At 40.3% G+C, this 13,185-nt stretch overlaps 1 protein-coding gene across 3 annotated transcripts in view; it reads right to left on the reverse strand.

Moving 5' to 3' along the window:
• mast1b (microtubule associated serine/threonine kinase 1b) overlaps positions 1 to 13,185 on the reverse strand; it is a 39,483-nt gene that overhangs the window by 4,511 nt on the left and 21,787 nt on the right. For all 3 annotated transcript variants that reach the window (XM_077202179.1, XM_077202180.1, XM_077202181.1), the window contains 15 exons: positions 12,372 to 12,448; positions 11,881 to 12,089; positions 11,350 to 11,488; positions 10,917 to 11,049; positions 9,995 to 10,160; positions 9,467 to 9,568; positions 8,216 to 8,338; positions 7,412 to 7,521; positions 7,176 to 7,330; positions 6,025 to 6,254; positions 5,716 to 5,919; positions 3,138 to 3,367; positions 2,134 to 2,256; positions 1,650 to 1,786; positions 1,372 to 1,559 (listed from right to left, as the gene is read on the reverse strand). In XM_077202179.1, coding sequence (XP_077058294.1) covers positions 1,372 to 1,559; positions 1,650 to 1,786; positions 2,134 to 2,256; positions 3,138 to 3,367; positions 5,716 to 5,919; positions 6,025 to 6,254; positions 7,176 to 7,330; positions 7,412 to 7,521; positions 8,216 to 8,338; positions 9,467 to 9,568; positions 9,995 to 10,160; positions 10,917 to 11,049; positions 11,350 to 11,488; positions 11,881 to 12,089; positions 12,372 to 12,448 — 2,326 coding nt within the window. The remainder of the gene's footprint in view (positions 1 to 1,371; positions 1,560 to 1,649; positions 1,787 to 2,133; positions 2,257 to 3,137; positions 3,368 to 5,715; positions 5,920 to 6,024; positions 6,255 to 7,175; positions 7,331 to 7,411; positions 7,522 to 8,215; positions 8,339 to 9,466; positions 9,569 to 9,994; positions 10,161 to 10,916; positions 11,050 to 11,349; positions 11,489 to 11,880; positions 12,090 to 12,371; positions 12,449 to 13,185) is intronic.

Raw genomic sequence — 13,185 nt, forward strand, 5'->3', positions numbered from 1 at the left:
GAGATATTTTTTGATTGTTGTAATTATTAGGGGTGGCACGATCCGCTTTTTTTGCCTCCAATACCGATTCCGATACCTGGGACTCAGTATTGGCCGATACCGATCCGATCCAATACTAAAATAATAATAAAAAAAACAGTGCCAAATTACCTAATAAACTGTATCTGTATGCCTCACTGTGGGGAAGAGACTGGGATTATTCTTTTGTTAAAGGCATCAAAGCTTGACTTAACATTATTTTCCTTACTTTGTAAAACAATACAGACAAAATATATACTATATAATTAAAATAAATGTATTTTAAAATTTTAAGCGCAACTTTTTAATGAATCAGCAACATATGATACATAGATTGTACAGAACAACTAAGGCTATCAATAAACTGCCATTGCGCAAAAGTATTGTAATATGAAAGGCTCCAATTCAGAGCGGCACGAAACCTTATGCGCATCCCGTGCGCAGAATGATGCGCTCGAAGCAACATGGAGTCACGGCGCGCAGCGCGTCGCATTGAAAAGTTCAAAGCACAAAAGTAAGATATACATATATTTCTTTATTTATTCATTAGTTTGAGCCTTTTAACAGTTTTAAATTTCAGTTAATGTGCGTGTGAAGAGCAATTATATCGCTCTCTACTCCAGTGTTGTGATCACTGAGGAGTTGTGTTGTGATCTAACAGACACCCGGTTGAAAGTAACATGTGAAACTCCAGCACGTTAAAGTCCTTTAATGCAAACCATAGACCTTTATCTAAATATCTACAGTATTATAATAGGAACATTGACTCATCTTGGAGAGAGTTTCATCGTGTTGACTGTTTTACCCGAGCGCGACGCGCTGTTTGAGTTCTGAGAATGACTGACAGCCACAGGAGGGAAGCACTTAGGTGAAGATTAATTTAACGATTTAAATCTGTACCTCACATTAAACTATATGTAATGGCTTTAGAAATCTTGGAATACAGTACACGAAAACATTACAGTGGTTTATAATGTTTTTGTGCCTTTTGTGTTGTATAACAAAAACATACGTAGGCTATACAATATCGGATCGGATTTGGATGGTCTCGCCTGGCGATACCCGATCCGGCAAATATTGCTAGTATCGGAGCAATACCGATACTGAGTATCGGATCGGCGCACCCCTAGTAATTATACATATATTTGTTAATTATATATGTATACATGTTTATTTAATTTATTTTAACATTTGATTGATTTTATCATAATGAAGCCCCAGGGGTTTGTGTCCCCTTGGTTGGAAAACCCTGGTCTAGAAACACTAATTTTGACTTAATAAAACAAGTATAAATGACATCACAGATTCAGCCAATTAGATTCCACTTCATAAAGCAGTGGGAGGAGCTCTGACCGAGGTGGGCGGAGTCTGGAGGAGAGCGATACGTCTGAGTGGGCGAGCGAGCAGACAGGTTGTGTGTCGGAGATCCCGGCAGACTGTCTCCAGACGACAGCGAGCGATTCAGAGAGGACAGACTACGACTGGTGTGAAGCAGGTTTGACTGTTTCGTGATCTTACGAAAGAGAGAGCTGCGCTTCTTACTGCAGACAGAGAAAGAGAGAGACAAAGTGAGTAAAGCGATTATGTAAATGAGGTGTGTATTTCATGCAAAGGCATTCTCTCTTTCGAACCTCTCTTGTCCATCTTTTGGTACCGACTTCTTGTTCCGTCTGGCCATCTTGGCTTTGTAGCTCAGCTTCCTGGCCGGCCCGATCTTTATGGATGTGTTTTCGAAAGGAGTAGTCGTCACTATTACTTTGCTGCCACTCTGAAATTACAAAAGCACCATGTTAAAGTTATTGAGTATTATCTCTAGAAAGCTATATGAGTGGAAGGATGAGAGAAAGGGAAAAAGATGTTAAATTACTGAATACCTAAAAACACTCAAGGCTCCCAAAGGACATGTATTTCAAATTATAAGGTCTTTCTTTTCTTTCTTTACCTTTTTTTGTTTTTGTTTCGTCTATTCTTATATTGTTGTTTGTCTGGTTTTTTTTTGTCGATATGTGCATTTTGTAAAATTTCTGTATGTATTCCTGCAATAATTATTCCTTTTATAAATAATATTTTTTAAAGCAATTCATGGAACAACAGGTCTGTTCGTGATGTCCGTACCTTCAGAATGAGCTCCACCACCTCTGTGTGGACCAATCCGTGCACAGACTCCCCGTTCACATGGGTAATGAGGTCACCGGCACAAAGCCCCGCCTCCTGGGCCGGCCCACCACCCTCTACATGCTGTGATTGGAAGAAAGCAATGTCAATCATCAGCAGTGTTGGGGAAAATTACTTTTAAAAGGAATCCATTACAATATTGCATTACTCCCAAAAAAAGTAACTATATGCACTAAGTTACTTTTTATGAAAAGTAATGCGTTACATTACTTTTGTTACTCTTTCTCAACTGGACTGGGCTTGCTTGTTTTTTAATAACAACAAAAAAAGTTCAGGCAAATGTTAAGGCCCTGTCACACCAAAAGTGAAATGAATAAGCCTCAGGCTGAAAGAAATACATATTTACGCCTGTAAAGTAAAAAAAAAAAACATTTCAGCTTATGCTATTCCGGATTAAAGAACAATAGGACACAGGAGAAGAAGTTCAACACTCTTATTTCTAAATCTAATCTAAAGTCATCTTTGCTTATTAGTATGGCTCAATTATATCATTGAAGGTCAGCAGGCAAGACATTGGTTAATAAAGTGAGATTAAATACATAAAGTATATTTGTGTAATTTAATATAGTTAATCACAGAAGTTTTGCGAAAAATTCTGAGATTGCATTTCACTGTTTTTATTCATTTTGAGGAATACTAAATGTCTTCATGCAAGTGAGATGAGTAAATGCATGTTCACATTTATTCTAAAACTAAAATAACCATCATGTTTACACACAGCGAACACACTTTATTTCTCTCAAAATGAGGACAGGAGAGCTGTCAGTCAATACATGTGAAAAGTAACTTAGATGTTTTGTTGTAAACTAAAAAAGTAATGCGTTACTTTACTAGCTACTTGAAAAAGTAATCTGATTACGTAACTCAAGTTACTTGTAATGAGTTACTCCCAACATTGATCATCATATATAAACTCAGTAGGACGTCTCAGAATGCGTTCGTACCCAGACCATGTGATGCACGCTGTACACGTGACTGTCGCCCATGTAGACTCTGATGGCACGCAGCGTGAAGCCGTACTTCTTCCCAGAGCGATGGATGGTGATCGGTGAGCGCAGGACGTTGACCGTAGGCGAGTAGTCGCGACTCGGAGACGAGTCACGAGACGAGGGATTGGACGAGATGGACCGAGGAGACATGGGACTGGCCAATGGAGACGTGCCATGCTGCTCAACTACAGGAGGAGAAATAAAACCAAGCATCTTTATATAAAAAAGCTCATATGTAAACGCCACATACAGGTCCTTCTCAATAAATTAGCATATTGTGATAAAGTTCATTATTTTCCATAATGTAATGATAAAAATTAAACTTCATATATTTTAGATTCATTGCACACCAACTGAAATATTTCAGGTCTTTTATTGTTTTAATACTGATGATTTTGGCTCATGAAAACCCGAAATTCCTATCTCAAAAAATTAGCATATTTCATCCGACCAACAAAAGAAGTGTTTTTAATACAAAAAAAGTCAACCTTTAAATAATTATGTTCAGTTATGCACTCAATACTTGTTTTCGGGAATCCTTTTGCAGAAATGACTGCTTCAAATCGGCTTGGCATGGAGGCAATCAGCCTGTGGCACTGCTGAGGTGTTATGGAGGCCCAGGATGCTTCGATAGTGGCCTTAAGCTCATCCAGAGTGTTTTGTCTTGCGTCTCTCAACTTTCTCTTCACAATATCCCACAGATTCTCTATGGGGTTCAGGTCAGGAGAGTTGGCAGGCCAATTGAGCACAGTAATACCATGGTCAGTAAACCATTTACCAGTGGTTTTGGCACTGTGAGCAGGTGGCAGGTCGTGCTGAAAAATGAAATCTTCATCTCCATAAAGCTTTTCAGCAGATGGAAGCATGAAGTGCTCCAAAATCTCCTGATAGCTAGCTTCATTGACCCTGCCCTTGATAAAACACAGTGGACCAACACCAGCAGCTGGCATGGCACCGCAGACCATCACTGACTGTGGGTACTTGACACTGGACTTCAGGCATTTTGGCATTTCCTTCTCCCCAGTCTTCCTCCAGACTCTGGCACCTTGATTTCCGAATGACATGCAAAATTTACTTTCATCCGAAAAAAGTACTTTGGACCACTGAGCAACAGTCCAGTGCTGCTTCTCTGTAGCCCAGGTCAGGCGCTTCTGCCGCTGTTTCTGGTTCAAAAGTGGCTTGACCTGGGGAATGCGGCACCTGTAGCCCATTTCCTGCACACGCCTGTGCACGGTGGCTCTGGATGTTTCTACTCCAGACTCAGTCCACTGCTTCCACAGGTCCCCCAAGGTCTGGAATCGGTCCTTCTCCACAATCTTCCTCAGGGTCCGGTCACCTCTTCTCGTTGTGCAGCGTTTTTTGCCACACTTTTTCCTTCCCACAGACTCTCCACTGAGGTGCCTTGATACAGCACTCTGGGAACAGCCTATTTGTTCAGAAATTTCTTTCTGTGTCTTACACTCTTGCTTGAGGGTGTCAATGATGGCCTTCTGGACAGCAGTCAGGTCGGCAGTCTTACCCATGATTGCGGTTTTGAGTAATGAAACAGGCTGGGAGTTTTTAAAAGCCTCAGGAATCTTTTGCAGGTGTTTAGAGTTAATTAGTTGCTTCAGATGATTAGGTTAATAGCTCGTTTAGAGACCCTTTTCATGATATGCTAATTGTTTGAGATAGGAATTTTGGGTTTTCATGAGCTGTATGCCAAAATCATCAGTATTAAAACAATAAAAGACCTGAAATATTTCAGTTGGTGTGCAATGAATCTAAAATATATGAAAGTTTAATTTGTATCATTACATTATGGAAAATATTGAACTTTATCACAATATGCTAATTTATTGAGAAGCACCTGTATATTGAAAATAATGCAAAACCTGACTAGAAAAGTTTACAAAAAATGTAGTGTTGTGAAAAATGTTGTAGATTTGTAGTTTGTAGACAAAAAAAGTTTCATGCAAATTTCTGTATTTTTCACACAGAACTTGCGTGGAAAAATGCACATAAGAATGAGCATGATTCATAAATGAGGCCCACAAAAAGGCTAATTATTAAAGAAAACACAAACCCCACGATTTTATAAAGCATATAGAAAATAATACGAATTAAAAAAAAGTACTTTAATAGTACTAAATAGTATTTTATTTTACTTTATTGTATTTATCAACATATTTTATTGGTTGTTGACATTTATAGCGTGTTTGAACTATAGTTTGCATTCATAGGTGTAGTTTTGCACACACACCAAAAAAAAGTGTCGCGATTTTGAAGGTTATTGACGTTTTAAAACTTAAAATACACTTATAGGGCCTTATTCATGAAACATAAGCTTTTAATATTGTTTTATTTTTATTAATTATTAACCATTATTAATTAAAAGTATTTTATTTATTTAATTAAACATTAAAAAACAAGGTCATGTACATCAAAATAATAATACTTAAATGAAAACAACAGTGCATTTATTTTAATGTTGAAGTGCTATTCTATTGGATGTTGATGACAGTTGAAAACAGAGCCTGGATTGATATCTCACCTGCAGGTATGATGACAGACAGGGCCGTGGTAGAGGCCGACTTTATGACTTTGGTGCCGGAGCGAGTCGCGGTGCTTTTCCCACCGTCGGTGGTAATCTGATGATGTCGGGCTCTTCGTAACACCAGGTCAGTTCCGACTCGAGGCCCAAACGAGTCTGGGATGTGCAGAGGCACGGCGGCATCGGCAGGCCGCAGAAGTTTATCTGAGAAGCAGGAAGATTATTATGAATTATAGAGAAACTGACACCTAGAAACACAACACAGTATAAATGTATGAAATGATTCTGTTTATTTGAAAACTCAATCACCTCCCGGATGTCCCACTGACTCCAGCAGTCCTGAGCTGACGGGCACGCTGGCGCCCTCTAGTGATGTGCCCCTGACTTTGATTGCTGGCTGGCGCGTGTGCACCTCACCATCTCCCTCTAGTGGAGAAGCGAAGCGGTGCGTGTCCATCAGCGCTGAGAAGCGGCGGCGAGCTCCGGGAGGACTGGAGTCTGATTCTGTGAAGGACGACTCTGAGCACGACAAACGCTTCCTATACAGAAAAATGAGGACCATCAGTGGTTTTAGAACCACGACCCAATAACCTCATACTAAGGGGTTATTAGGTGATTCTGAGTGGTTTTAAACTTGCAAGGTGGTTGCTTAATGGTTTCTAATTTGTTCTGAGTGGTTGCTAGGGTGTTGCTAGGTGGATGGTGCATACGATGAGTAATTTTAAACTCGCTACTATGTGGATGCAAGGTGGTTTCTAGGGTGTTCTGGGTGGTTGCTAAGGTGTTGCTTGGTGGTTAATAGGGTGTTTTAGTGCATACTATGTTATTAGGTGATTCTGAGTGGTTTAAACTTGCTAATTGGTTTCTAATTTGTTCTGAATGGTTGCTAGGTGGTTACTAGGGTGTTTTAGAGCATACTAAGGGGGGTTGTTAAATTAGTAATTTGAAACGTGCTACTATGTGGATGCAAGGTGGTTTCTAGGGTGTTCTGAGTGGTTGCTCAGGTGTTGCTAGGTGGTCACTAGGGTGTTTTAGTCCATACTACGGGGTTATTAGGTGATTCTGGGTGGTTTTAAACTTGCTAAGTGGTTTCTAATTTGTTCTGAATGGTTGCAAGGGTGTTGCTAGGTGGATACTAGGGTGTTTTAGTGGATACTATGGGGTTGTTGGATGGTTTCTATTTTTTAGTGCATGCTTGCAGTTGTTAGGCTGTTCTGAGTAATGTTAAACTTGCTATGGGTTGCTAGGTGGTTTTAACCATCGATGTTCAATTAATAGTTAAAAGTGCATTATAAGGTTGATAGATAGTACTCTCAATGGCATTGCTAGTGTGTTTTTAGTGCATGCTAAGCAGCTGTCAGGCAGTTCTGGGTGGTTTTAGATGTGCTACTATGTGGTTTCTAAGGTGTTCTGAGTGGCTGCTGGGATATTCTGGGATGTGGTTTTGTTGTTGCTCTTACATCTCAGGGGATCCGGTTCTCCAGGTCTTGTCCCGGAGGGTCAGGCTGCCCAGACTCTCTCTCTTCCCGCGATCTTCTCTGTGAGCTTTGGGCTCTCGGCGGGTCACCACAGGTTTGTGCTCCAGCTGGGACAGTTGCTCCATGCTGCTGTACACCTGTGATTCAGACAGATTACATGAGTCCTGGAACAGACTACATTACCCATAACCCTCAGTATATGATGAGAGAGGTCAAACCTTGCTGAAGCGTGGAGAGCAGGAGGAGAAGTGGTGAATCTCCACTGGCTCGTCGTCATTGGTGTCGTCCTCATCGTACGAGTGAACGTGATGATATCGCTCGGATCGCGCTGAAACGGACAGATGAGTTACTAAAGGCCCTGATATACTCGAAGATCTTTTTCATTCTTTGTTTAGGAGTAAAAAGAAGTTATACATATTTGAGGGGTATATTGGTAGTGAACATCTCAACACTGTTCACCCTGCGGAGAGCTACGTATATATGTTCTGCGAGCTTTCCTCTCAATAACAAAATAAACATAAATGAAAATGAAAATGATAGCGGTGAGACAACAGCAGTTAATTGCTGTTTAAATTGTGTTTATTTACATGTAGCTCTTTATACAATAGATTGCTTTAACCGTGTCAGTGTCGCTTTCCATTAGAATTACAACTTAATTTTCTACTATAAAGAAACTCCAGTGTTCATGTTTTCACTCGCGGTTGTCTGAACTCTACGGACTCAAGAGAAATTAACTGGAGAAATGTCCACATCAAAGAAGGCGGAGCCTCAGAGCGACACCCACCTATTTTACATCATCACCACTGACCAATGGGAGTTTAGAGGCGTTTACTAGCCAGAGTGAACTTTTCCGGAAATTTCACATTGGCAAGCCGTTTCAAACTCCCGAAATTAACTCCAAACGAACTTCGTTTTGGCCTGATTGTGTTTGAAATGACGCCTCAGCAGTTTGTTCTTCAATTTCGCTTGACATATAACAGACACCAGCATAAACACACACAATCCACCCGTCCGTCACTCACTGTCGAAGTAGCTGGTGTCCTCCTCCGACTCCAAATGCGGGATGAACTCGGCTTTCTGTCGGAGCAGGCCACTCCAGTCCAGATCACAGAAGAACGAATGCTGCTTCACCTCGAACGCTCCACCTGCGCACAAACATCAGCGTGAGCAGAACGTCTAACTCAACCAAAGCAATCAACCACGAGAGGTGGCCACAGTAATAGAAGACAATCAATGCTCCAAGAATAATCAAATTATAGCAATCATCGAAAATGGATTTTAATATTTTCTTTAGACATTGTATTGTTGCTAGAATGGTCTGAGTGCTTGCTAGGGCATTGCTAGGTGGATACTAGATTGTTTTAGTGCATACTATGGGGTTGTTAGATGAGTGATTTTAGACTTGCTACTATGTGAATGCAATGGGGTTTCTAAGGTGTACTGAGTGGTTGCTTGGGTGTTGCTAGGTGGATACCAGGGTGTTTTAGTGAATATTACGAGGTTGTAAGGTGATTCTGAGTGGTCTTGCTACTATGTGTTTGCTAAGCATACTGTTATTGAGAGGTGGCTCTGATTGGTTTTAAACTTGCTATGGGTGGGTTGGTGGTTGCTATGGTGTTGCTAGGTGGTTACCAGGGAGCTTTAAGTGATTATTATTGGGTTGTTAGGGGGTTCTGAGTGGTTTTAAACTTGCTACTATGTTTTTGCTAGGTGGTTTCTAAGGTATTCTGAGTGGTTGCTGGGTTGTGTTTTAGTGCATGCTATGCAGTTAGGTGGTAGTGGGTGGAGTTACACTTGCTACTGTGTAGTTGCTATGTGGTTTCTAAGATGTTCAGAGTGGTTGCTAGGGTGTTTTAGTGTATACTAAGTGTAGGCAGTTCTGATTTGTTTTAAATGTGCTACTACGTGGTAGCTAAGTTGTTTCTAAGGAGTTCTGGGTGGCTGCTAGGGTGTTGCTGGGCTATTCTGGGGGTTGTTATGTTGTTGTCATGGTATTCAGACCTCGAGTCCCTCCTTTAGTGTACGTCTATGGGACCTTTTAATCTGTTTTATTGTGCACAAATGGACTGGGGTCTGAATTTTAAACTATTCTCTGGCAAAGAAATATTCTTATTTAATTGTCATTATTTACACGATGCTAAAAATGCTTCAAACATGGTTCATACAACCACATTTAGAGACCAAATGAAGAGTGATCAATGTCAGCATCATTAGAGTGCATCAGCATGTGTTCAGTGACAGGGGATCACATGACTGCAGGTGTGTGAGGTCACCTGTGCCCAGTCTGAGCAGCGGGCTGGTCTGCAGTAGAGATGAGATCAGGTGCTGCGCGTCAACCGGGAGAGCGTCGTCCTCATCGGGCCACACGATATAATCTACAACACACACACACACACACACACACACACACACACACACACACACACACACACACACACACACACACACACACACACACACACACACACACACACACACACACACACTTTAGGTTAAATAACACTATTTTTTTTATCAGTATTTTGTCTTATTTTCAAGTAAAAATATTGTAAAAATATTGAAACAATCCTTAAAACAAAAAATATTTATTTAAAATGTGACTATTTGTTTGCTTTTTGTGTTTTTGGAAATTCCTGTTAAAGGTTCACTGTTAAATGGGACTATTTTTATTGTTTGCTTCAATATCTATATTTTCATTATAGATATTTTACGTTGTGTGCATTGTATACATCCTTTGCTTTTTTTACAGTAAAATGAGAAAGTTTCACTATGTAAAATATCTGATGTTGTGACGTCTTTACCTGAGATCACCTGACCGAACAGCTCCTCGGGTGTGTCGCCGAAGAATGGCACGCAGCCCACCAGGAACTCGTAGAGGATGATGCCCATGGCCCACCAGTCCACCGGCTTCCCGTAGCCCTGCCGCAGGATCACCTCCGGGGCGATGTACTCCGGGGTGCCGCAGACCTGGGGTCAAATGTCAAGCCTCTGAGCATGACTTCAACTTGAGTTCAAAATTGTGCTACATTAATTACATTTGTTATGTTTAAATAAGTATATTCATAATATAATTAATCATAATTATAATTAATTGTAGACAAGTGCAAATGCTACTAAAGTAAAGCCAGGTCATATGGACAAGGAAAAATGAGTTATTAACCAACTATATAATATATTTCCTGAAAAAAATGAGTGGTGTTAATGAATACAAAACTGTCCACCATTGCTATACAGTTGCTTAGGTGTTTTTTTTAGAATGTTGGTATTTGGAATTTTTTTTTAGAATGTTGGTATTTGAAATTATTTTTAGCATGATGGTATTTGGAATTATTTTGAGAATATTGGTGTTTTACATTATTTTTAGCATGTTGGTATTTGGAATTATTTTGAGAATGTTGGTGTTTTAAATTATTTTTATTATGTTGGCGTTTTAAATTATTTTTAGAATGTTGGTGTTTGTAAATATTTTTTAAAGTGTTGGTATTTGGAATTATATTTTGAATGTTGGTGTTTGGAATTATTTTTAGCTTGATGTTGTTTATTGGCAACTTGTGGCAATGGCATTAATTATTAACTACACTAAACGGACAGAATATAATAATTAAAATTTTAAAGATTTCATGAATAATGAAAATTGCCATTTTGTGGCTTTTAGTCCCTGTCTGTGATCCATGTCTTCAAACACAATATTAAATTTGTTTAAAAGACACCATTTTCTCATACCTGTTTATCCAAGAACTCCCTGGTGTCCTTCTCGATGTGTCCCTCGTACAGGTTTGTGGTGAGACTCATGAGACCCATTTTTGACAAACCGAAATCAGTGAGTTTAATGTGTCCCATGGACGTGATGAGCAGACTGACAAGAGACAGACAAACAGACAGAGGTCATGTGATACAGCAACACAAACACACTGTCAAGCTGAGGGGCAGTTCTGACATGTGTTTAATTATATAACACAATCTGTCCAAATGAAATGATTTTCATTAATCTCACACAGGAAGTGTCTGTCACCACCCAGCAGAAGGCAAATGAATCCCAGCAATCGTCTAATTGAATGTGCAGGGTCATTTAGTAAATGACATGCTCTCTGCTGTCATTATAAAATAGAATTCAGATATATTCTGATTCAATCTCGTCCACTAGGAGGCATCTTACTTGTCAGGTTTGAGATCACGGTGCACGACTCCATAGTTGTGAATGTACTCGAGCGCCAGGACGGTTTCAGCGAAGTACATGCGTGCCATTTCCACGGGCAGCGCTCCAATATTCTTCAGCAGCGTTGCACAGTCGCCTCCTGAGCCGCGGGAAACACATTTAACATTCAGTTAAGTCTCCTGCATCTCAGATGTTTCTCCTTAATCAAAATAACTTCCCCTCCCTCCTTCACAACATCTATTCTCTTCTCTGATGATGTGGGCGGGGTAACCTGTCACTCACATGATATCAGCCAATAGCAAACCACAACCATCCAATCATTTCCACACAGACAAAATCAAGCCCCGCCAAACATTTGTTCTTGTTCCATAAGCGTTTCACTCGAATATATGTCACAATAGAGAAGAAAAGATGATCGCAACTTCCAGTTCATGACGATTTTATGAGAAACATCTGAGAGTTGATACTTAAAGGGTTTCAATAAAGTCTTATGAGCTGTAATAGAGTGATCAAACTGCCTGCGTGTCTCACCCTCCACGTACTCCATGACCATACACAGGTGTCGCCTGGTCTCGAAGGAGCAGAACATGCTGACCACGAACGGGTTCTCTGCGAAGGTCAGGATGTCTCGCTCCACAAACGCCTGCTGGATCTGGTTCCTCAGAATCAGATTCTGTTTGTTGATCTTCTTCATAGCGAAGCGCTGTCGGGTCTCCAGGTGACGGACCAGATACACCGCGCTGGAAAACACACAGAAACCTCTGTCACTGCCTCAACTCCTCTGTGTGTGTGTGTGTGTGTGTGTGTGTGTGTGTGTGTGTGTGTGTGTGTGTGTGTGTGTGTGTGTGTGTTCTTGTATATATGGTTTCTGAGGACATCTCCGTGTGTGTGTGTGTGTGTGTGTGTGTGTGTGTGTGTGTGTGTGTGTGTGTGTGTGTGTGTGTGTGTGTGTGTGTGTGTGTGTGTGTTGGTGTGTGTGTGTGTGTGTGTGTGTGTGTGTGTGTGTGTGTGTGCTGGTTTACCCATAGGCTCCGTTGCTGATCAGTTTGATGGTCTGGAAATCAGCTTCTCCAGGTGGCTTCATGGTTTTCATTTTTCCCTGGAAAAGAGAAAAATCCCCTCAACACTTTTACTAATTTGCACAGGACGTCATTATCCTCTTGTAACAGATGCTTTACTGACAAATAATCGTTTTCAGTTTCTTGGGGCTATGTGTGTGTGTGTGTGTGTGTGTGTGTGTGTGTGTGTGTGTGTGTGTGTGTGTGTGTGTGTGTGTGTGTGTGTGTGTGTGTGTGTGTGTGTGTGTGTGTGTGTGTGTGTGTGTGTGTGTGTGTAAAAGCGGCATAGCCAGAATTTTATTTGGGGTTTGTCTGCCTAACTTTTTTGGTGACACGCTCCACAAAATTAATGAAAAAGAAACCGGGACGGCAGAAAGCAACATCTTATTTGTATTCTTTATTTTAAAAAAGCACAATTTTTTTTTATTGTTAATGTACACAAATAAAAATAAAAACTTCACAGTTTCAAATGATGCATTACTCTTATCTTTATGACCGTAAATTAGTATTTTAAGTGGTTTTCCGCTGTTATAATGAGACAAAATCATTTGGCTTTGTGCCGATGTGTGTCGTGGAAGTCCAGTGATGAAATATGAGTGTCCTGGAAAATAACAGCTTAGGCTACGCACAACACGTTAATCAATCCAATAAATTTGAAAAACAGCCGTTGCATTTTACCGCGCGCAACATTGTTCAATATATCACATTCAATTAGAGTAACAAATCAACAATTACTTATTTTTTTTTGTATTTCAAACAATTAGGAATCTGGGGGACC

Source organism: Siphateles boraxobius, unplaced genomic scaffold, assembly GCF_051911475.1.
Source record: "Siphateles boraxobius isolate OS27281-9 unplaced genomic scaffold, OSU_SipBor_1 49, whole genome shotgun sequence".
Classification (NCBI taxonomy): Eukaryota; Metazoa; Chordata; class Actinopteri; order Cypriniformes; family Leuciscidae; genus Siphateles; species Siphateles boraxobius.